At 40.5% G+C, this 26,536-nt stretch overlaps 1 protein-coding gene across 1 annotated transcript in view; it reads left to right on the top strand.

Annotated features, from left to right (window-relative positions):
• The window catches only part of ptprn2 (protein tyrosine phosphatase receptor type N2), a 304,722-nt gene that overhangs the window by 224,185 nt on the left and 54,001 nt on the right, over positions 1-26,536 (top strand). Inside the window, exons 14-15 of the mRNA XM_072687156.1 lie at positions 7,349-7,564; positions 16,180-16,389. Coding sequence (XP_072543257.1) covers positions 7,349-7,564; positions 16,180-16,389 — 426 coding nt within the window. The remainder of the gene's footprint in view (positions 1-7,348; positions 7,565-16,179; positions 16,390-26,536) is intronic.

Genomic DNA, 26,536 nt, shown 5'->3' with positions numbered 1-26,536 from the left:
TTGTTTAAAAGCTTTTTTTTTTTTTTAAATTTGCCCAAATTCCCGGATCGGTTTCCTCCGCTGGCATTTTCTGATCTGAAGGTTCGGTTTTGAATCCGAGTTGAATTTGGTTGATGTTTGTTTCAACAGAAATCAAATGTTAAATCAGATTCACATTAAATGCAGAACACTTAGAACGAGCTTTTACAAATTACACCTTTCACTTTTTGCTTATTTGTTTTTCTTCCTTTTTTTCTTTTTTATATTTGCTTTTTCATTTTTATTTTTTCAAAATTCCATGTTATTTATTGATTTTTAGTGTTTTTAATTAAATATTTTCTGTTGTTTTTTCTTTCAGTTGTCTTAATTTTTTGTGTTTTATTTTGTCTACCTTTATTTATTTCTATTTTTATTTTCATTTTTATTTTTTATTTATTCTGTTTTCATTTTCTCTCACTTTTTTGATTTTTTTTTTCTTTTGATTAGAAATTTTTCTTTTATTTGTTTTTTCTTTATTTTCTATCTTTTTTCTGCTCTTTCTTCCATCCTTCCTTTTTTCTTGCTTTCTTTCTTTCTTTTCTTTATTTATGTCTTATGTTCTCCTTCTTTATTTCTCTCTCTCTTTCTTCTCTTTCGGCTCTGGTCTGAGAATGTGTTTTCTTTTGATGATATTTCTGATTCCCGTCTTTTCTCGCTTTGCCCACGTGAAGCTGCGAATTTGCAAGTCCAATTTTATTCCCCGCAGATGAATGCACAAAAAAGGATAAAAGACCCTCTCTTCCCTTTCTCTCTCCCCTCTCTCTCTCTCTCTCTCTCTCTCTCTCTCTCTCCCCTCTCTCTCTCTCTCTCTCTCTCTCTCTCTCTTGCGCCGATGTTTTGCAGAAAGTGTTTTTCTTTTTCTGTGGCTTTCGTGTAAAAAAAACCCTGATAAAAGCTCCTCTCGCATGTTCTACACGGGGTGTATTGTATGTATGTGTGTGTGTGTGTGTGTGTGTGTGTGTGTGTAAGTGTGTGTGTGTTATTTTACACTCAGCTCTGTGTGAACGGGCAGCTCGGTTCATATGTATCCGCTCACGCTGCTCGGATAATGCAGGAAAATGTTGTGTGTGCGGAGTGTGTCGTGTTTTTGTGTGTGTGTGTGTGTGTGTGTGTGTGTGTGTGTGCCCCTCGCCATCGTCTGTATCTTTTGTGTTGTATCCTCCAGTTTCAGTCAGAACACGGCTCTGCTGGATGTGTGGGTGATTTCCTCGTGTAAAGAGACCCGTCAGCTTTATAGCTCTGATATTTATCGTATTTCAGAGTTTCTGATGTCTGTCAACATTACATCCCTTTAAAAATACTGGATCAGAATTTCATGATAAACGGACCAATAGAAATGCTGCAAAACGACCCAATGAAATCTTTCCATTGAAAGTTCCGGAGGTTTTCTGCTGTTTTGGAGAGGTGGGACCCTCGTTCCCTGTATCGGCCCATATAGACACTTACATATGCCCTATCTGTATTATATACAATTAAATAATATATAAAAGTATCTATATATTTATTAGTAAATGGTTGCTATCATTCAAAAACCTTGTATCTCCAGTTTTCACATTTCTCTTAAAAGTATGAATTTGGCAGTTCTTTTCATAATGTGAATCTGATAGTGTCCATTCCCATAAACGGATAAACGGACCAATAGAAATGCTCCAAAATGTCCTGAATTAAATCTTTACACTGACTTCCATTGAAAGCTCAGGAGTGGAGTTTTTTTTTTATTCTCATGTAAAGCTGCTGTTTTGGAGAGGTGGGACCCATATTGTTCCATATAGATACTTACATATGCCCTATATGTATTATATATATATATATATATATAAAGTGGCTGTATGTATTAGTACATGTAGCAAAAACCTTGTATCTTCATTTTTTCTCATTTCTCCATTATGTGAATTTGGCAGTTCTTTTTTATAATGTAAATCTGGCAGTATCAATTCCTAATCCTGCGAACGGACCATAGAAATGCTCCATAATTCACATTATTATTACATTTAGGTATTTTAATATGGCAAATATATTTTTTATGTTATATAATTGTAAATATAATTTCCAAAAAAGTATTCAGATGTATTTGTATGTCATTGCTGGTCTCCAAAACAGGGTGTATCTCCATTTGTGCAGGTTTTCACTGCCTGACCTTCGTTGTGTCCAAATTTCATAAAGAATGGACTGTTATATAAAAGGGTAATGACCTCCTCCTGTGAACTTAACATTCTGGAGATTGTTTTGCATGACACATGATATATATATATAGGCGCTGTTCATTGATAAATCTCTAAAAATGGTGACTTTACAGGAGAATGCAATAATTCTGTTAAAATAAGAGCCTATTTCAAGTAATTTAGAGCATTTCTATTGGTCCATCCACCAGAATGATTTACACAGTGTATAGAAGCAGCTACAGGATTCCAACCTTGAAGAAAACTAAAACCGGACCAAAAAGGACCTACATGTTTTTCATTGGACGGCAGTATAGTCGATCTATAAGCCTGCACCCCGCTGTATACATTAGTGAGAGTCATTAATGCAGGCCTTTTCTCTAATTCTGTCCAGGCTTCAACACACACTCACGCAGGCTGCGTCGTATAGGCCGGGCGCTTTTTCAATTTTCATGTTTTCCATTTTCTCCGCCTCGTTCTAGTCCTCGCTCAAAAGACTAATGCATTTATTCCATTTAGTTATAATTAATTGCAGACGTTATTTAGCGAGCGCAGCTCTCTGTACAGGGCCTCCTTTTCATGTTGGAAATCTTTTCATGTAATTCGATTGAGAGCGCTAAGCCCACGGACCAGTCGGTGGTGGTGGTGGTGAGGGTGAGAGGGTGGTGAGGGGTGGGATAGTAAGGGGCGAGGGGTTTATTCTAAAGCTCGTCTTTTCCACACACTCCCTCCGCCGTGTTTGATGTGCGTCTCCTCACAACAATGGCGACGAGGGGGGAAAAAAAGAAGCACCCACCCAATCCCCCTCTCCACGAGCGCACGGCGGCTAATCGGGAAAACTCCCCGCTCTCGTAATTAGCGGCCAACGTTTCCAGCCATGCATGGCGGTGTGTGTGTGTGTGTGAGTGTGTGTGTGTGTGTTTCTGTGCATCTGACTCTCCTCTTAGCAGCGAGCATCTCAACATGTCTTCAGATCTGCACCCAAAGCAAAAACGTCATCGCTCAGAATCCCAGACGAATTCCTCCCGAAAATTCCAGCCACGACTGTGAGGCTGAAGGCAGAAAGCGTGGAGAGTGCAGATGCTAATGCTGTGTACTCTGTGGAGATGAGTGTGTGTGTGTTTGTGTGTGTGTGTGTGTTTTCTTACAGTTTCAGGACCAAATGATGAAATGTAATTGTGTGGGAAAAACAACAAAAAAGGGTTCTCCCGCAGGACCACACTGCTGATTGGTTACTGAAGACCAAGGTCTAATAATTCCTACATCTATATCAATATTATATTTATATATCATTACATGTAGGTACTGTGTACAGTTCCTAAAGCTTTTGGGACTGTTTTGGAATATATGAGGCATATTTTGCTGAATGTAGTTATTATTATTATTATTATTATTATTATATTGTTATTATTATTATTATTATTATATACATACAGGGGTATGGCATTATTACTTATAGGTACTTGCGTATGTAATACACACCTGCCACATTATTACATAGATATATTTAAAATACACTGGGCATTTCATTATACATATAGATACTTACATAAATCTAAAATACAAATGGATACATATGCATATGTTTATAATACATGTGCAATAATTTGCTATTACATAATACATATATGATCTTTTATTAAACATTGGTTCTAATTTATAATACATATCAGACATAATGTATATTATTATTATTATTATTATTATACAGTATATATTAGTACTAATATAATATGTGACAATAACATATTTTAACATTTTATTACTCCATTTAGGTGCAGTATACATATGGAACATATGCCATATATATGGGACATATTGTTATTATATTAAATTATATTATATTATATTATTAGTATGTTATTATATTATTAAAGTATTTTAGATACATGATATATATATATATATATTAATATATATATATATATATGTATTATATTTATATTATATTTGTAATTTTATTAATGTATTAAGGTGATTATTTAAAATAGGTATGGTACGTTGATATCATTATAGATGCAGAATTAAGCATAAATAAATAAATAAATGTTTATTTAATATATACGATTTCAGTAAAGATTTTGTTTTAAACATACAGAAGAATATTGAAGTTTATTTTTTATTTTACGATATTTAAGATATATATATATATATATACTCAGTATATATATAATGTGTATATATTAGTACCTATGTGTAGCCTGCCATCCTAACCGGGCATAAATGTGTGTGTGAGTGTGTGTGTGAGTGTGTGTGTGAGGAGGTGTTCAGTGGCTGCTGGCTGGGGTTTGATAGGAGGGACTGAGAATAGAAGCAATCTCTCTTTCTCTCTCTCTCTCTCTTTCTTTTTTTTTTTTAGGAAAAGCACTTCTTTAAAAAAAGAGAAGCCCGTCTGCTCTGAAAGCCTCCGTCTATTCAGTCTCAGAGGCATTTGGAAACAATACCAAACCCCCCCAATCCCCCCTGAGTCCCCCCAGTCCCCCCCAAAAGCCTTAACCCTGGCTTTCTCCTGCCTCCTGCGGGGCTAACAAGCCTGACAACCCCCTCTATGCCGCGTTTGGGTGCTAGTCCGCTTTAGACTCTTTAAAATCTACCCCCCTCCCCCACCACCCCATTTTCATTAACTCAGAGAACCCAGCCAACTACTAGTCACCCCCTGGCCCCCCCAAGTCCATCCCGCCTCAGTCCGTACCCACTCCACCCCACCCCTCCACTCTGGCCTGGGCGAGTTCGGGCCTCAGGGCTAATTAGCAACAAGCTTGCTCAGTGAGCACTGGTCCTAATTGCTCAGTGGTGGCATGCCTCACCCTGCCAAGACCCTCGCTCTCCAACAGAGTGTGTGCCTGTGCGTGTGTGTGTGTGTGTGTGTGTGTGTGTGTGTGTGTGTGTGTGTATGTGTGTGTGTGTGTGCAGACCTTTGACTGTTTAAATACACTTAATAAATCCACGCTGAACCTCCAGCTCAGACCTAAGCAAGTCTGAGTCTGTGGACAGACCTGTCTCTATCGGAAAAGGGTTCTTTATTCATAAAAGAACCCTAAAGAACCCTAAAGAACCCCAAAAGAACCTTTCCATGGGTTCCATAGTTGTGTGAGTGTGAAGAACGTTACATCATAATAATGTTACAGAATGGAAAGGTTTGCTGCTATAGTGGCATTAAAAGAGTTCTTCACACACACACACACACAGCTTATCTGTGCAGTGGTTCTGTAGGGAACCGGAAATGGCTCTTGTATGACTTGGTTCTTCTGGAACCTTTAGAACAGTTTAGAACCTTTAGAACAGTTTCACATAATTCATCTGAATATCCATATCAGATAAATCCCAATATTATTATATTATATATTTGAGAATCAAAATCACTTGGGTAATGGATACACACACACACACACACACACATATATATTTACACACACAGTCAAATGCAAAAGGCTGGTAAAATGTCATGTATTGTTGATTTTCTAAATATTAATAAGACCATCCTCTGCAGAGACACACTGCCGTACCTTAAATACAGGTATTAAACCTTTGATATATATATATATATATATATATATATATATTGACAAATAACAAAAACATAAAAAATATATAATATGTAATAATATTGTATGTAAATGATAGATTTTATATATATATTGTTATTATATATATATATATATATATATATATATATATATATATATATTATATTATATTATATATTTTGTGACTATATTTTACTTCCATTGAAAGTAAATTTTTTTTTACCTTCTACTGTAAAGCTGGCACTTTGGAGATATGAGGTTTTTGTGTGACAGCTACGATATGGATATTAGAACTATTAGAGGTTATATTTGTTATCCAATGGTTGAAGCATCACCTCACACCTCCCTCCTGTTCATCCTCACAGGTGCGGAATCTCTAGATCTCGATTTATTCGTCAGGTAAAGGGAGTTATAGGAGGTGCTAATGAGGTTAATCACTCTCCCTGCCAACCTAAAACTGACTTTAATTTTTAATTTGAGTATTTTGATCTTTGGCATAGGAAATCAAAGCTGTCCTGCAAAAACCTTATATCTCCGAAACAGCAGCTTTACAAGAAATAGCAAAAAACCTTCTTAACTTTCAATGGAAGTCAATGTATTTTCAAATGAATATGGAGCATTTTAATTGGTCAATTCATCTAAAAAAATAAAATAAAATAAAATAAAACATATATATGCATATATGTACATATATGTATACAGTACATATATATATATGCAAAGAACAGCTGGCATATATACTTATGTTATATAATTATTTATTTATTTGTATTAATTATTAATTATTATTTTATTTTTATACAATTATTTTGTTACTGTAATTCAATTTATAGAAAAATCACGACCAATAAAAGTAGTCCAAACTGGTGCAAAATACATTTCTTGTAATATTTTTACACTCATTTGTCTGCAAAAAATTAAAATCTTAACATGTATTTTTTATTCTCTTTTTTTTTGTAAAATCAACAAAATATTAATGTATACCTTGATGCTCTTTTGTAATTCGGAATAATTGCTGTCTGTAAATACACAGTCCGAGGATTTAGGCACCTAATCACATTACTTAAAATCATTTTTACTGCAGAAGCTCCAGATCTGATCAGAACAGATAAAGCAGCTGAACATGAATCCAGTAAAAAGGAGAAACAAGAGCTTCTCATTCTGAAGAAAGAAAGTAGTGAGATCTTGTCGGTGAGCTAGTCTGAAGAACAGAGCTCGGTTTCTCCAGGGTTCTCCTGGACGCCCCCCAGTCCAGCCAGCACAGCATGCAGGATGTGTTCAACTCCATCAACAGCAGCAGCAGCAGCTCACCTGACCATCATTAAGCCCTGATTTACCATCAAACCAGGTGTTGATCTGAGGAGAACTCTAAATAATACTAGACTCCATGAGAGAGGAGAACTTTGGAGATGTTCTAATGATGAACACAGTGATGGAGAACCTCCACCACTTTCTGTAGTTTACTTGCTCTATTTTACTCGGCCTGCAGACAGATTCATGCTAAATATGTGCATCTCTCTCTCCCTCTCTCTCTCTCCCTCCCTCTCTCTCTCTCTCTCTCTCTCTCTCTCTCTCTCTCTCTCTCCCTCCCTCTCTCTCTCTCTCTCTCTCTCTCTCTCTCTCTCTCTCTCTCTCTCTCTCCAGAAGACCAAGCTGAATCAGATTCCCATCATCAAGCACAGCCATGTGGAGCCGAGTAACTTCCTGGTGCTGTCGATGGTTTCCGTGGCGTTTATCGCCATGGTGCTGGGCCTGTCAGGCACGCTCTTCTGCATGCGCCATCGCTCCCACTACAAGCTGAAGGAGAGGCTGGCCAGCCTGGGCACGGACACCAGCCACGACGCCACCGCGGCCTATCAGGTGAGAGCCTCAGCCTATCAGGGAGCAGCGTCCTCTCTCGGTGGACGAGCCTGCATGAGAACGAGTGAAGCTGATGGGGGTTATCAGTGAGGGTGATCGGTAAATCCTATTTGGGAAGTTTCCCACAGCCGCATAGCTAACATGCTAATATGCTAACTAACAATGTTCAACCCAACATCAGTAAGTCAAATAAGTTGATCCTGCTTTTGTTGGAGTAACTGTCTCTACTGTGCAGGGAAGAAGGCTTTCTGCCAAATTTTGGAGGTGCATTGCTGTGAGGATTTGATTGATTGATTGCTGGGGGGGGCTCCTATTGGTAGTACTTCTCTACAGGGACTAATGTGTCAGCAGTGGGTGCCACTGAAAGTAGCTGAATGCATTCATTAGAAGAGGTGTCCACAAACATTTGGACATATAGTGTATACCTGATGCTATAATATAATATAGCTAACCTGGCATCCTGTTGTGGTTGGGATGTTGTGGCCGGTGGGGGGCGGGGCTTGAGCGATGATAATGAACATTAAGGATACAGACTTTTTTATTTATGTCTCTTAAAATAACCTTAATATAAAAAAGCCTAGTTTTAAAATTTTACCACCCTGTTACACGACATGTTTTTTTTAGTTTCATGCTAAAAACAACAATAACAATATATATATATATACACATTTTTGTCTGTTGTGAGAAGCAGACCAGGGTGTGGTGGTGAGTGGGCGGGGCTTACGAAGTCTGTATAAATGTTTGATCTGAAATCAAAGAGAAATCCTGACATTTAACACAACAGCCAGACACGTGTTTCACATCTCAAAAAGAGGACATGTCCAAGAAACAGAGGACACATCCAGAAAAAGAGGACACGTCCAAAAAAAGAGGATAGTCCAAAAAAAAGAGGACATGTCCAAGAAAAAGAGGACATGTCCGAGAAAAAGAGAACATGTCCAAAAGAGGACATGTCCAAAAAAGAGGACATGTCCAAGAAAAAGAGGACACGTCCAAGAAAAAGAGGACGGTCACCCCGGACAGCAATCCATACCAAACTTGGTAGCTTACAGGTAACAGCAGCAAGACAGAGCCTTTCAAATGTATTTGGACACTTGACAGAGCGTAGCTGGAGGTTATATGAGAGATGTAAACATGGACCTCGGCGTCTTCTTCTGTCCTCGCGTTCCCTTTTCTCATCAGCTATTTTCTCATACGGCCATCTCCGATCATGTGATCGCGGACTGGTGGTGGATGTTTGTTGCTTGGGACGGGCGACAACACGGCAGCGACAAGGTGCCGTAATTCGCTTAGAGCTCCTCTTCCCCTTAATTACGTGCGTTTTGGCGCGAGCGCAGATGTCCTCGCGCGACAGCGGCTATAATATGAATCCTAATTGAAGCCGGGCCCTTTTACCAGGGAAATGAGCTTGTTGTGTGACCTTTCTCGGCGGCCTCCTGGAGGGAGGGCTCGAGCTGGAGCTGTATTGATTTTGTGTTGGGCTCAGCTGCGCTCGCTCGGCTAGACGGACACCCGCCCCTCCCTCTTTCGGCTTCAATATTTAATAGTCCCCCTCACACTGTGCTGAAAAGTCCCTTCCCTGAATATCGGCCCAATCAGAGGGGTCAGGAGTGGCCCCCCGGATCCGCCGGCGCTATTAGGCTTCTTCGCTCCTTTGTTATGTTTTCATCTCGCTGCTTTAATTACGCCGTATCGATTTTAATTTGCGAGTGGCATCGGGGTGTTTGGCGTGTGGAAGTGTACAGGAGTCGGACGTCGCTGCGGTCAGGGCTGGGTGGGCTTCACCGGGGAATGAGGCGGAGAGGGGCTTTTGAGCAGAGAAGGAAAGAGAGAGAGGGAGCTGGGGGAGGTGTGGTTATGAGGGCTTTCCTTTGAGCCGAAGAGCGAAATCCGAGCAGATTGAACACACACACACACACACACACACACCCCTAAAATCTGCCCATTGAACCTCAAAAAACTGCCCTCACCACAACCCCCGAAACTGCCTCATTACACACCCAAAAACTGCCCTACATTATACCCCAGAACAACCCCAAAACCTCAAAAACTGCCCCACTGCAGACAAAAAAACTGCCCCACTACACCTTAATAACCCTCACTGCACACTTAAAAAGGGCTCCTTCTCCCCCAAAAACTGTCTCACTGCAGCCCTCACTTCTATTCCCACACCCCCAAAATCTGCCCCAGTGCACATCCCAAAGTGCCCCAACACACCCCAAAAGCTGCCCACTGCGTGAATCAAAACTGCCTCATTGAATGCTCAGAAACGGCCCTATTGTACACCCAAGACCTCCCCATTCTACCCCCCAAAACTGCCCCACTGCACACCCAAGACCTCCCCATTCTACCCCCCAAAACTGCCCCACTGCACACCCAAGACCTCCCCATTCTACCCCCCAAAACTGCCCCACTGCACACCCAAACCCTCCCCATTCTACTCCCCAAAACTGCCCCACTGCACACCCAAAAACAGCCCCATTGCACACCCAAGATCTCCCCATTCTACTCCCCAAAACTGCCCCACTGCACACCCAAAACCTTCCCATTGTACCCCCCTCGAAACTGCTCCACTGCACACCCAAAAACAGCCCCATTGCATATTCAAAAACCTCCCCATTGTACCCCCAAAACTGCCCCACTGCACACTCAAAACCTTCCCATTGTACCCCTCAAAACTGCCCCACTACACACCCAAAAACTGCCCCACCACACCCTACACGCTACCCACTGCACACCCCTCGGCGACTGTGGGCGTGTTTTCTGCTAAACGTCCAGCAATACAGTTCAGACCAGTAGCTTATCTCACACACACACACACACACACACACATACACACACACACACACACGCATCTAACCCAACCCTCTCCATCTTACTTACCCCTCACACCCAAACGTCTCTTGCATGGTACGGGCTTCACTTCTGGGGGTAGAGCTCCCTTTTTTTACCCAGAGTAGAGCAGCCTAATGTCCCGCAGCCATAAACCGGTCATGTTTCCATCAAACTGGCCGGGTTTGGACCCCACAAAGACACATCGCCACTCCAGTGGCTTTAATAGTCTATTTGTATTCGCTGTTCTTTCTGCTCCCGCTGAGCTGATGTTAGTTTCTCTCAGTGAACAGCGCTCACACACACACACACACACACACACACACACACACTATCTCATCTGTGTTACAGTAAAGAAAAACAGGCTGTGGAGCTCACATTAACCAGCGGCCGCTTTGTTATGGTCCTGTCATGGTGCTTAAATGTTATGGCCATCGTAATGAGAAATAGCCACTAGCCGACGTGATTGTAATGGCCTCGTTTTCTATAAAGGAAAAAAGAAATGCGCGAGAGCGAGAGAGAGAGAGCGAGAGCGAGAGAGAGAGAGAGAGAGAGAGAGAGAGAGAGTGAGCTGGACTCCCACACAGGCCAGAGACACAGATTTAGATCACAGCGGGAACATGTGCTTCAGTGGCGTTATGGCCGATAAGATAGAGGCTAAAGGCTGCTGTCTGAAATCCAGGCAGTCAGTAATATAGACTAGATGACTGCTGCCGTTCATATGCCAGGCTACGTGTCCAAATGTTTGTGGACACCCCTTCTTATGAACGCATTCAGCTTCATTTAGCTTTTTACGTTGCACCCATTGGCTGACATAGCTTGTCTAGTCCTTGTAGAGAAGAAGTATTACCAAAAGAATAGGACTCTCTGGAGCAGATCATCATTGATAAACCAATGGGCATCTTGCTGCCTAATAATGGCAGGCGTGGGCTAGTAGAGGGGTATATATAAAGCCCCCCCAGCATTGAGGAGCTGTGGAGCAGTGGAAGAGCCGTGTTCTCTGGAATGATGGATGGTGCCTTCTTGCCTGGTCAGTAGAGTCAATTACTCTAACAAGAGCAGAAATGACTGCGTGTCCCAATACTTTTGTCCATAGTTGTCCATGGTTGTGGGAACATCAGGCTTTTTTGTTTTGCAGGAGGAAGATGCTTTATATTACAGGTATATTTCCATGTGTTTGGGTCGTAGTATAGAGTAGTCTTGGTTCTAAGACGGTTCATTTTCAATAATCTTTCAAAAGCTAGGTGTCCCCAAACTTTTGATGGCCAGGCCATGGCGCTTTTCAAGTTTATGAACATGATTGCCGGCTTCCTCTAAGCCGTGCTGTCCTCCCATTAGTAAATGGTTGTTAATGTAAGGGCAGGCTGTCTGAAATGCTGCCCACAACTGGGGCTCTTTTCTTGGGTGGCCTGCATTCACGTCCCCCTCACGCTCGAGAGCCTCCTACCTCACAGAAAATGAGATGCTCTGAATTTCCTTAATTTGGAAGTGTAATTTATTTCCACAGAGATAAAGTTAATGCCCATCCAAGTGGAAAACATATACCACCCTCACAACTGCCCCAATACACCCCCAAAACACAGCATTACTGCCTCAGAAACCCAAACTAGCCCCACTACAAACCCCATTCCCAGAATATTCCCTACCACCATCTCCAAAACTGCCCCACAGCTCCCATAGAAATGCCAACCCCCAAAAAGCTACTCCACTTAATCCCTGAAAACTTGCCCACCCTAACCCCAAATCTGCCTCAACGCAACGCCCATAACTGCCCACTGCGACCCCCTAAAACAGCCGTACATCAACCATAAAAACGGCCTCGTCCTGTAAGCCCAGAAACTCACAGCACCTGCAGAAATACCCCCTCCTCTACAACCCCAACAACCGCCCCACCGTGACCCCCAAAACAGCCCGCAAGATGCCCAAAAATCAGCTCCATTTCACCCCCAAATAGAAGTCCCAACAACTGTTTCACCACAACCCCGAAAAGTACCCACTGGAGCCCCAAATATTGCCCCAGTTCACCGCCAGAACTGCCTCACCACAGCCCCAAAGCAGTCCCAAAACTGCCCCACTAAAACCCTAACAACTATCCCACCACAACCCCCCAAAAAGCCTCACTACAGCCTTACAGCAGTCCCAACAACTGCTCCACCACAACCTCCAAAACTGCCCACTGGAGCCCCAAATATTGCCCCAGTTCACCCCCAGAACTGCCTCACCACAGCCCCAAAGCTGCCCCATAGAAGCGCACAGAGGCTGGTAGCTGACCTGGGGTTTATGAGGTAAAGGGAATAGCGGATGTGTTACCATGGCTGTCTGACTGTCGAGCTAGCAGCCATGTCACTCATATGACGCCATCTGGTTACTGTTTCCAAGCATTTCTGACCTCTCCTTTAATGTCGTGATGATGAGAGTCGTGATGAAGGACGTGGGGGTTCACTCCTCCGAGGCTTCGGTCTTAATCACGAATGAACAATCGTTCAGCCAATAATCTCCAGTCCTATAGAGTCGCTGATGCCTGAGAGAAAGCTCCCCCTCAGAGCGGCCGGCTCGATCAGACAGGCCCGGAGAGATAGGATCAAGGGCGCCCGAGAATGAAACACTGCACGGTCTCTCTCTCTCTCTCTCTCTCTCTCCCTCTCTCTCTCTCTCGCTCTCTCTCTCTCTCTCTCCCTCTCTCTCTCTATTTTTGAGGAAGGAGAAAATGGTTTGGTTGATAGAGGCCAAGACTTCTTATAAGACAAGAAATGTGGGAGCTGTTCTGTGTAGTGTGTGTGTGGTGTACTCGATCGCCGACATCATAAACATCCTTTTGATTGATCAGTTTTTTTTGATGATTTAATTTAAAAATCAGTTTCAAAAGTTTTTTATTCACAATTTATATATATATATATATATATATATATATACTGTCATTAGTTATTGGTTATTTATCTACAATTTGAGTGGTTATACATCCACTGATTAGTTGGTTATTTGTACAGTGATTTATTTATTGTTTATATATATATATACACTGTTTAGTTGGCTATATCTGTCTATCTATCTACATAAAATATATGTATATATAGTTGTTATATATAGTAATAATGACTTGGTTATATTTACATTGATTAATTGCTTATATATACTCTGATTTGTTATTAATATATATATACACTAATGACTGGTTATGTTTCCACTGATTAGTTGTTTATATATACACACTGATTTATTGTTGATATATCTACTGAGTAGTTCGTATATATATATATATATATATATATATATATATATATATATATATATATAGGTAGGTTTTATATATATATATATATTTTTTTTTTTTTCCTCCATATATATATATATATATATATATATATATATATATATATATATATATACATTGTTTTTCTCCTAATTAGCTGGTTATATATCATCGCTGTCCAGTGAAAAACATGTATCTCCAAAATGATGACTTCACAGAAAAAGGCAAAAATGCCCTTAACTCTGAATGGAAGTCAATGTGTAATAAGAGTTTATTCCAAGTACTTTAGGGCATTTCTACTGGTCCATTCATCCATACCTATTCACACAGTGTACAGTAGCAGCTATAGGGTTCAAACCTTAGAGAAAAGTAGAGATATGTGGTTTTAATTGGACAGCAGTGAAATACACTGATTAGGTTCTTGTGACCAATAAATTGTCAATACCAACACATGGCAACAGCTTATGACTTAAATAATAGGCTTCGGCCACAGTAATTAGATGATGATGTAACGGCGTGTAGCTCACAGATCAATAGGCTTCTGCAGGCGTCTCCTGCTGCAGATACAGCTGTTCGAGTCATTGATCACGTACTGCAGACCAGCGGCGTTTTCTTTAATGAGCTGATGTTTCCTCTAAATATTTTCCCAGGCTTGAAAAAATCTCAGGATAAATGAATGATGTTTTATTTAAAACGTCTGATGCATGAGTTTGCTGGTCGGCTCGAGGAGAAAGGAGAACCTTTTTCTACACCATTACTGAACATTAGAGTTTCAGTGCAGTCTGCTGCAATAAATAACACACAGTCAAACCGCTGAGCAGAACATTCATCACCACGGCTGCTGGTGTGTCTGTAAACTCGGGCAAAACTGAAAAACCACAGAAAATCTAAAAACTGTATTAAAAATGAGAGCATTTCACAGTGTGAGCAAGTTAAAGCTGTGATATTAGTTTTTTACATAGGCAAATATTGATTGATTGGTTACAAATTCAAAGATTTTTTGGTTATATATCCACTGATTAGTCACATATATATCCACTGATTAGTTGGCTGTATATCCATGGATGCATTGGTTATACATATTTATTGATTAGTTGGATATATATCCACCAATTATTTTGTTGTACATCCACAGATATATACTCACTGATTAGTTGGTTATATATCCACTGATTAGTTGGTCATATATCCACTGATTAGTCAAGTATATATCCACTGACTAGTTGTATATCGATGGATGCATTGGTTTATATATTCACTAATTAGTTGGTCATATATCCATTAGTTAGTTGGTTATATATTCACTTATATAACCAACTAATTATTGAATATACAACCAACTAATCAGTAGATATATAACCAATTAATCAGTGTATATATAGCCAACTAATGCATTGGTAATGTAATGTATCCACTCCAGTGTGTATCCATTAGTTAGTTGGTTATATATTCACTGATTAGTTGGTTTTATGTTAATTGATTGGTTGGTTTGTTATGTATCCACTGAATAGTTGGTTATATAGCCATTAATTATTTACCAAAGCCAAAGCCATTAATTATTTACCAATTAATCAGTGTATATATAGCCTACTAATCAACAGATTAGTTGCTTATATATCCATTAATTCATTGGTTATAGATTCACTGATTTGTTGGTTATATATTCACTGATTAGTTGGTTATATATCCAATAATTAGTTGGTTATATATGCACTAATTTGTTGGTTATATTTTTAATAATTAGTTGGTTATATATTCACTGAATAGTTGGTTATATATTTACTGATTAGTTGGTTATATATTCACTGATTAGTTGGTTCTATATACAATAATTAGTTGGTTATATATGCACTAATTTGTTGGTTATATTTTTAATAATTAGTTGGTTATATATTCACTGATTTGTTGGTTATATATTCACTGATTTGTTGGTTATATATTCACTGATTAGTTGGTAATATATTCACTGAATAGTTGGTTATATATTCACTGATTAGTTGGTTATATATTCACTGATTTGTTAGTTATATATTCACTGATTTGTTGGTTATATATTCACTGATTAGTTGGTAATATATTCACTGAATAGTTGGTTATATATTGACTGATTAGTTGGTTATATATTCACTGATTAGTTGGTTATATATTCACTGAATAATTGGTTATATTTTTAATAATTAGTTGGTTATATATTCACCGATTAGTTGGTTATATATTCACTGAGGGGTAGAAAACCCAAACACTGGGCTGTAGGGTTCTCTTGAGTGCGGCAGCTCCAGCCAATACCTTTGGGATGCCCCGAATTGGCAGAACTAATCAATATCAGTACTTGACCTCACTCATGCTCTTGTGGCTGAATGCGGTCAAATCCTCCTCACAGCAATATTCCAGTATCTACTTCCTGGAAAAGTAGAGAAGAAAGAGTAGTAGGTCCAGTGTGGATCCAGTGTTGGTCATTGATTGCAGTTGATCATGGATCTGCTGATTTGATTGGTTTATTGACTCGTTCTTCCTCCCTCCTCTTCCTCTGCAGGATCTGTGCAGGCAGCGCATGGCCGTCCAGACGTCCGAACGTGGGTCAGAAGTGTTTCACCCTACACACACTCACACATCCCGCATCAACAGCGTGTCGTCTCAGTTCAGTGACGGACCGACCCAAAGCCCGTCAGCCCGCAGCAGCACGTCGTCCTGGAGCGAAGAACCACACAGTAACATGGACATCTCCACTGGACACATGATACTGGTACATACACACACCTGACACACACACACACACACACACAGATGATGAACATGAACATGGGCCGGACACATGATACCAGTGTAGGCTGGGGCTGCACAGCATCAGCCCGGTAATATTGAAGATACTGGGCTACTAAAGTCCTCCAATGTTCTATGCAGTCTTATCAGTAGTCTTAGAAGGTTTCCAAAGACCTGGGAGGAGCATTGGACATGGGGAGTAATATCATTTTTCCTATTTTGACATATTGTTAATATGGCAGCTGGTCTTTACAAGCAACATTTCTAATTTCCTGTAAAGCTGCTGTTCTGGAGATACATGTTTCTGCAGGGGAGCCTCGGGAATGATAAAGTATATGTCCAAATATTTGTGGACACAAACATTCAGCTACTAAGTTGCACTCATTGCTGACACCATGTAGAGACATATTGCCAAAAGAATAGGACTCTCTGGAGCAGATCAGCATCATGAACCTATCGGCACCATGCTGCCTAATGGCAGGCCAGGCGTGGGCTAGAGGGGTATCACTTTAATTTTATGTGCAACTTTTGTTTCATTCATCTGTGAGCAGCATTGTGTGTATATGTGTGTGTGTGTGTGTGTGTGAGTGATAGATGCCTGCTAGTGCTGCGTTCATTAGCAAAAGAGTATCCATCATGCACACACGCACACACACGCACACACACACACACACACACACACACAGTGTAATGAATGGCTGTGTTTGGGAAGCCCCAGGCTGGTTCAGGAGCTCTTAATGCTCTGTGTGTGTGTGTGTGTGTGTGTGTGTGTTGTTTAAATAATGTGTCTGTCCAAATGACACACTCTCTACTGAGCAAAGAAGCTATGAGGGAGCGTTTTCAGAAATTACAATCTCGTTCTTAATCCATGCATCCAGACTCCGCCCACAAACTAATTTCATAGCAACTGTTGCTAAGTTCTACAAATTTTACAGAATAATGGAAATCAAATCCCAACCTCACAACATGAAGCATATTATTATTATTATTATTATTATTATTATTATTATTAATGTGGCTTTATTGGAATGACTTGCTTTAGGGGTGGAGTTTGCATCGTGGTGCATGGGGTTGGATGGGAGTGGTTGGGGTAAAAGGTGTAGGTTTAATGGAGTAAATGAGTGAGTGGGGTAAATATCTAACTTTCTAGGTGTGGGGATTGATGGTTGGATGGAGTTTGAGAGGGGTGGGTGGGGTAAATATGTGGCTTCATGGGATGGGGTTTATGGGGGTGGGTGGAGTTTGATGGAAGTGCGAAGGGTAAAAGCTGTAACTGAATAGGGATATGTGAAGTTTGATGGGTGTGGCTGGGGTAGACGTGGGTGGGGCTTGATAGAAGTGGAGGGGGTTCATAGGAGTGGGTGGGGTAAAGGTGTAACTTTATAGGGGTGGGTGGGACTTCATAGAAGTGGAGGGGGTTCATAGGAGTGGGTGGGGTAAAGGTGTAATTTTATAGGGGTGGGGTTTGATGGGTGTGGCTGGGGTAAAGGTGTAACTTAATAGAAGTGGGTGGGGTTTGATGGAGTGTGGGATTTCATAGGAGTGGGTGGGGTAAAGGTATAACTCTATAGAGGTCGTGGGGTTTGATGGGTGTGGCTGGGGTAAAGGTGTAACTTTATAGAGGTGGGTGGGGCTTGATGGAAGGTGGGGGGGTCATATGAGTGGGTGGGGAAAAGGTGTAACTTATAGGACTGGGTGGGTTAGGGTCTCTGTCTCTCTCTCTCGCTCTGTCTCGGGGGTGAGGTGGGGATGGTGATCATCCAACATCCTGACCTCACTGACGCTCTTGTCACTGAATGCAATCAAATTCTCACAGCAATTCTGACCCAAAATCTAGGAAAAAGCCTAACTTCTTCTCTGGACAGTAGAGACAGTTACCTGATACAATATACACTTTTTAATAGCCTTGATTTCTGAAGAAACGATGAATGAGCAGGTGTCCCAATACTTTTGTCAATGTCGTGTATTTTTACATTGTGCTGATTGTGACTTGTCTTGTGTGTTTGTTAAATTTAATTGGATGTAAAGGAAATTAATGCGAACTGCCAGACAGCGTGATCCCCCCCCCCCCCCCCCCCCCTCACTCGGAGCCTAAACAGAGAGAGCGAGCTCTCAGGTTTTGTCCTGAGCTCATCTGGAGTGAAGCTGCGCTGCATTTCAATGGGCTCTGATTGACAGCTACGCTCGTTCACTTCTCTGCCTCTTTTCTCCCCTGTGTTTTTCCCCCTCGCGTTGTCGTTGTGTTGGCGTGATTGCGGTGTTGTGCTGCAGACGTGCAGCGGGATAAGGCATGTTTACACCTCAAAAGCATCCTTTTCTCTCCGTTTTCTCTCTCGGCTTTTCCATTTCCCTCATCATGCGATCACAGACGTCTGTGTGTCCCGCTTCAGCTGTACACAGCGGCCTGTGCCGCCACGCCGCAGCGCATCACGCTGCATCAAACACAGCTTTGAAAGCCCAGAGCTGGTAGGGCTCCTTCACGGTGCGTCTGACTGTGAAATAGCTGCGCTTTCGAGACGCCTCGTTCGCGGTAGTGCAGAAGGGGCAGAGAACAGAGAACACACCGGGATCATCGCCTTCAGTGTAGAAATACATCGATATCATTGTGATACATCAATCTAAGAGATTTACAGCAAAGCACTCTCACTGACCACTGACTTTATGTTTATTTGGGTTTATTCTAGTGTTATATAGAGTTAATTACAGGTAGACACTCTCACTGACCACTGACTTTATGTTTATTTGGGTTTATTCTAATGTTATATAGTTAATTACAGGTAGACACTCTCACTGACCACTGACTTTATGTTTATGTGGGTTTATTCTAATGTTATATAGAGTTAATTACAGGTAGACACTCTCACTGACCACTGACTTTATGTTTATTTGGGTTTATTCTAATGTTATATAGAGTTAATTACAGGTAGACACTCTCACTGACCACTGACTTTATGTTTATTTGGGTTTATTCTAATGTTATATAGAGTTAATTACAGGTAGACACTCTCACTGACCACTGACTTTATGTTTATTTGGGTTTATTCTAATGTTATATAGAGTTAATTACAGGTAGACACTCTCACTGACCACTGACTTTATGTTTATTTGGGTTTATTCTAATGTCATATAGAGTTAATTACAGGTAGACACTCTCACTGACCACTGACTTTATGTTTATTTGGGTTTATTCTAATGTCATATAGAGTTAATTACAGGTAGACACTCTCACTGACCACTGACTTTATGTTTTTTTTGGGTTTATTCTAATGTTATATAGAGTTAATTACAGGTAGACACTCTCACTGACCACTGACTTTATGTTTATTTGGGTTTATTCTAATGTCATATAGAGTTAATTACAGGTAGACACTCTCACTGACCACTGACTTTATGTTTATTTGGGTTTATTCTAAAGTTATATAGAGTTTTACAGGTAGACCCTCTCACTGACCACTAACTTTATGTTTATTTGGGTTTATTCTAATGTTATATAGAGTTAATTACAGGTAGACACTCTCACTGACCACTGACTTTATGTTTATTTGGGTTTATTCTAGTGTTATATAGAGTTAATTACAGGTAGACACTCTCACTGACCACTGACTTTATGTTTTTTGGGGTTTATTCTAATGTTATATAGAGTTAATTACAGGTAGACACTCTCACTGACCACTGACTTTATGTTTATTTGGGTTTATTCTAGTGTTATATAGAGTTAATTACAGGTAGACACTCTCACTGACCACTGACTTTATGTTTTTTGGGGTTTATTCTAATGTTATATAGAGTTAATTACAGGTAGACACTCTCACTGACCACTGACTTTATGCTTATTTGGGTTTATTCTAATGTTATATAGAGTTAATTACAGGTAGACACTCTCACTGACCACTGGCTTTATGTTTATTTGGGTTTATTCTAATGCTATACAGAGTTAATTACAGGTAGACACTCTCACTGACCACTGACTTTATGTTTATTTGGGTTTATTCTAATGCTATACAGAGTTAATTACAGGTAGACACTCTCACTGACCACTGGCTTTATGTTTATTTGGGTTTATTCTAATGCTATACAGAGTTAATTACAGGTAGACACTCTCACTGACCACTGGCTTTATGTTTATTTGGGTTTATTCTAATGCTATACAGAGTTAATTACAGGTAGACACTCTCACTGACTACTGTTCCACTGTCCGTTAAATCATTTACAACTGAACCACCACATTGCCAGTCCTAGTAAATTCAGAAGAGGTCCAGGCAGTTGCTAGGCTGTTGTTATGTGGAAACTGGGGCTATCTGGTTGCTATGGTATTCAAGATGGCTATAAGGCTGTTGCGATACGGTTGCCATGGTATTCCGTGTGGTTGCTAGGGTGTTGCTATGCAGTTGTTATTAAATTTCAGGTAATTCTTAATGTTTCCCAAGTGGTTGATAAGACTGTACTAAATATAATATTGGCGAAATCATCATAACCTATAATAATAATAATAACAACACAATGACGCATCGACGCAGCTCCAGTAGGAGCTGAGAATGAGCAGTTGTGGAGGCATTTCTTCTTTTTTATGGAAGCATTTCTAAAGATAATCGCCTCCAACAACAGTAATAGAGGTTTCAGAACCACGGACAGCTCCACAGTCTGCCCCTACAGCACTGAGCTCACCCTGGACAGCTGCACAGTCTGCCCCTGCAGCACTGAGCTCACCCTGGACAGCTCCACGGCCTGGACAGGGTTCTTTACAGCCTTGTATATAGTGTCTGTATATAGAAGGAGTTCTCTATTGCTTACCAAATGGGTTCCACCATCAGTACTAGTCTTTTTGCTTTGAGTGTTAATGTTTACGTATCTGCAGATATGTGACACTGGCCCACAACTGTCATATCAGTATATCCCCGTTCTGAGCGTGAAAACAACTGTTGCAGCTTTCCTTTCTGCTCAGATTAATAGCCTAATGAAAGCACCAGGCTTCAGAAATGTAAACACTGTAGGTCAGGAAGCAGTTTGTGTGTGTGTGTGTGTGTGTGTTAGGATGTGATGGTATTGTGTGCTGAGTGATTGGATCAGTCAGCAGTGAACTGGTGCTGTGTGTGTGTGTGTGTGTGTGTGTGGGTGTGTGTGTTTGGTTTGAAGGAATAAGGGAACAGAGAAGAGCGAGTGTCGTCTGTCAGAGAGTGAAAAGAGAAGAATGGCTGGCTCAGTGCCAGCGTATCTGAACCGCTGCGAATCATCTCTGTTAATAGAGGCTTCTTGACAGACAGCAAACAGAGAGGGCTACTGTTATTGACACATTATGTACACACACTCACACACACACACACATCATAGCTGAGGTAGTATTGGACTGTTTTCCTTGGTCTGTTTGGTTTGATAGGGAGTAATATCGTATGGTGTAGTAACTGTAGTCTGCAGCTATGCCAGTGTGCTAGGGTATGTGTTAGACATGGAGATGGATGAGGATTGGTAATATGTTAAGGATGCATAAGAGTGGCTAAGGATGGGTAAGGAGGGCTTCTGATGGGTAAGGATTGGTAGGGCTAGATAAGGATGGAGAAGGATTGGTAATAATTGGTAGGGTTGGATAAGTGATGGATCAGGATGATAAGGACGAGGAAGGTAAAAATGTGCAAGGATTGATAAGGTAAATACTGGCAATAATGGGTTAGGATAGGTAGAGATGCATAAGGTTGGGTTAGAATAGATAAGGATGGGTAATAATCGGTAGGGCTGGATTAGGATGAATAAAGAAATGTTAAGGACCAGTATTGACTGGTAATAATGCGCAAGGATGGGTAAATACTGGTAATAATCATTAGGGTTGGATAAGGATGGATAAACATGATAAGGACTGGTAATAATGCGCAAGAATGGGTAAATCCTGGCAGTAATGGGTAAGGATGAATAAGGACTTGTAATAATGGGTAAGGATGGATAAGGACTTGTAATAATGGGTAAGGATGGATAAGGACTGGTAATAATGGGTAGAAATTGGTAATTGATGCCTATCGATAAGGATGACATGGTGGCTAAAAATTTGTAAAATGGGATGGAAGGCTAATGATGGATAAGGATGACAAACATGGCAGTAATGGGTAATGGTGGGTATATATGTCTAATGATGGGTAAGGATAGGCATGGTTGGCTAAGTATGGGTTGAGATAGATAGGGATTGATATTGATGGATAAGGACTGGTAATGGGTAAGGATGGCTATGAAAGGTTGGGGAAAATGACTAGTGATGAATATGGATGGCTAAGGGTTGGTAATAATGATAGGTAAAGATTTTTTGGGGGGGTCTATATAAGTATAAGAGGCTGGAGGAAGGGTCAGATCTGCATTGGTAAAAGGACAAGCGGTATCATGCCAGCTTTAGTGTGTGTTCATGCTACTGCTGTGTGTGTTAGATATATATAAGATATAATCTAATGAAATAAATGATTGATTTATAATGTAATTAAGCAGGATTTATATGAACTATTATGATATAAAATCTAGACTGGGCTTAAAAAAGGGCCCCATGTACCTTTTAAACCCAACAGATAAGCCTATAAACAACACACCCTCTTTAAAGAAGGACCAATACCTAACATTTAAACTGGGAACCATCATTAATATGCATTGTAATGGTTCATTAATTGAACAAAAGTTCTGAATTGTTGAAGTTATCTAGCGTAAAGGAACTTCAGAACCCCACGTTCAGAACTATTTTCACACCATTAGAATTTGATTCCCCTCTGAGTCTCTGGAAGCACTTTAGCTGTCGGCAGCTTCACCTGATGAAGAAATTAGCAGTATTTTTCTGTCAGTGTGTGACAGAGAGTGTTTGGGACGAGAAGGTAGAGTGTGGCTCTCAGAGTTGTTTAAATAAAGTGCAGGTGAGAACAGCACAGACCCAGTGCTAATGTGTGGCGCCATCTACCAAAGGTCAGCTGAGCCAAAAAGCAGAAAATTACACTCATAAAAAATTCTGTTTGTCCATTTCTTGTCCCATTAAGTGGCCCAGTGTGTTGTGTCAAACCCCGGCACTGGTTAATTTACTGGAATGTTGAGTGTAGCTTCATACAGCCTAAATGACAAAATCTGATAACAAATCAAATACTGTAGAGTTAGTAAGTCTAAGTACAAATACCATGTGCAGTTAAGAGTCTTTTGCTGTAAATAGTATTGTTATTGCTCTTTTAATTCTTATTTATATTGTGTATATAGTGTAAATTATTTATCCAATTTTTGTAACTGAGTGTCCTGCTATCCCTTTCTGCTGTTACACTGGGAATTTCCCCACTGTGGGACTAATAAAGGACTATCTTATCTTATCTTATCTTATCTTATGAAGAATAAGACAAGTCCAAGTACAAATCCTATCAAGAATCAGACAAATCCAAGTACAGTCCAGGTACAAATATTATCAAGAATCAGACAAATCCAAGTACAGTCCAGGTACAAATATTATCAAGAATAGGACAAGTCCAAGTACAGTCCAGGTACAAATATTATCAAGAATAGGACAAGTCCAAGTACAGTCCAGGTACAAATATTATCAAGAGTAAGACAAGTCCAAGTACAGTCCAGGTACAAATCCTATCAAAAATAAGACAAATCCAAGTACAGTCCAGGTACAAATATTATCAAGAATAGGACAAGTCCAAGTACAGTCCAGGTACAAATATTATCAAGAATAGGACAAGTCCAAGTACAGTCCAGGTACAAATATTATCAAGAGTAAGACAAGTCCAAGTACAGTCCAAGTACAAATCCTATCAAAAATAAGACAAATCCAAGTACAGTCCAGGTACAAATCCTATCATGAATAGGATCAGTCCAAGTACAGTCCAAGTACAAATACTATCATGAATAAGACAAGTCCAATTACAGTCCAGGTACAAATATTATCAAGAGTAAGACAAGTCCAAGTACAGTCCAGGTACAAATATTATCAAGAATAGGACAAGTCCAATTACAGTCCAGGTACAAATACTATCATGAATAAGACAAGTCCAAGTACAGTCCAAGTACAAATCCTATCAAGAATAAGACAAGTCCAAGTACAGATGCTGCCAAGTTTAAAACCAATCCGACAGTCACAGCACAAATGAAATGGATTCTGAGTCCAAGTACAAATGCTGTCAAGTCCAAGACAAATCTGAGTCCAGTCAAAGTATAAATCCTCAAAAGTTCAAAACCGGTCCGATTACAAATATAACTATTTCCAAGACAAGACTGAGTACAGTATACATACTGTAGAGTTCAAGACAAGTCCAATTTCAATCACTGTCAATTCCAAGAAAAGTCTTGAGTACAGTAAAAGTACAAATACTCTCAATTCCTGAACAAGACTAAAGTCCAAAACTTTGAATTATTAAAATTAGATTTTTTTTATTATTATTTGCAGGTCTGAGTACAGTAAAAGTGCAAATACTCTCAATTCCAATTCCAAGTTCTAGATGGCACGATACAATTTTTTATTAAAATAGGAAAATGATAAAATTAGGGATACATGTGACGAACCGCTGCTGTGCTGGTGTTTATTATACACACTCGTACATTTGACCACACCTCATACACACTTCGTCCAGACGTGCAGAGTTGAGGCTTCAGTCTGAGCCGAGCTGAGGTGCTTCTTCTTCTTATTGAGTTAATCTCATTAAAGCTCCTCTAAGGCGTGTTAATCAAAGTCATTTCTCCTCTGCTAAATAATGAATGCTACACAGAGCGTAATGGCCTCTATTAAGCTCGCTGTCACATGGAACATAACCCTGTAAGATATGGTCGGGCCTTTGTGTCACAGACAGCGGACAGGGAGCACAGAGTGGTGCAGAGGCATCGCTGTGATCGGACGGGTGAGGTCACCTCGCTATGCAAATTATAGAAACTTGTTTGTGTGATGTCACAAAAATCAAAGCAATTTCTTAATAGGCCCATCTGCCTCTTTAGTCTCCAGCCCCGCCCATTCAGTCTAAAGCAGTTTAGCCCCACCCATTTACTGTTCAGTTCTTTAACCACTCCCATATCATGTATGCCAGTTTGGCTCCACCCATTCAGTCTGAAGCAATTTAGCCCCACCCATTTGATGTACAGCAGTTTAGCCTAGCCTATTTAGTCTACAGCAGTGTAGCCCCGCCCATTCAGTCTATAGCAGTTTAGCCCCACCCATTTACTGTTCAGTTCTTTAGCCACTCCCATTTCATGTATGGCAGTTTAGCCCCGCCCGTTCAGTCCATAGCAGTTTAGCTACTCCCATGAAATGTATTGTTTTTTAAGCCACTCCCATTCAGCCTACAGCAGTTTAGACACTCCTAATTAGTGTACAGTTCTTTAGCCACTCCCATTTAGCCTACACCTGTTTTGCCACTCCCATTTAATGTACAGCTCTTTAACCACTCCCATTCAGCCTACAGCATTTTAGCCACTCCCATTCAGTGTACAGAGCTTTAGCCACACCCATTCAGTGTACAGCGCTTTAGCCACTTCCATTCAGTTTATAGCAGTTTAGACAGTCCTATTTAGTGTACAGCAGTTTAGCCACTCCCATTCAGTGTACAGCTCTTTAGCCACTCCCATTCAGTGTACAGCTCTTTAGCCACTCCCATTTATCCTACAGCAGTTTGTCATGTCCATTTAGTTTACTGTAGGTTTACCCGCACACTTACTCTACAGCAGTCTAGCCCCTCCTATTCGTCTATAGCACGTTGCCCCGCCCATTCAGTGTATAGCAGTTTAGCCCCTCCCATTATGACTGTTCGTACTGCATCAACCGAGGGAGCGGTCTGTGTTGACTAGACGTTTGATTGGTTACTGTTGGAAATGATGGGTTTTACAGTGAGGCGTAAAGCCATTGATGGAGAGATTGAGTGTGTTTAGTGTTGTTTGGTGTCTGAGTGAGTCTGTGTGTGTGTGTGTGAGTGAGTGTGTGTGTGTGCGTGTGTGTGTGTGTGTGTGTGTTACTAAAGCTTGGTTTCACTTTAGAGCCCTGTGGGCTCGCAACATCGAGTTAGGAGTCTGTAATCTCTTCTCTTACACACATGGACACCTCACACACACACACACACACACACACACACACACACAACATCAATCAGCTTTCACACCATTCTCTCTCTCTCTCTCTCTCTCTCTCTCTCTCTCTCTGTTCT

Source organism: Salminus brasiliensis, chromosome 9 (genome assembly GCF_030463535.1).
Source record: "Salminus brasiliensis chromosome 9, fSalBra1.hap2, whole genome shotgun sequence".
In the NCBI taxonomy this organism is placed as follows: Eukaryota; Metazoa; Chordata; class Actinopteri; order Characiformes; family Bryconidae; genus Salminus; species Salminus brasiliensis.
Note: the sequence above shows the minus strand (reverse complement) of the source record. Positions and strands in the feature narration are given on the sequence as shown.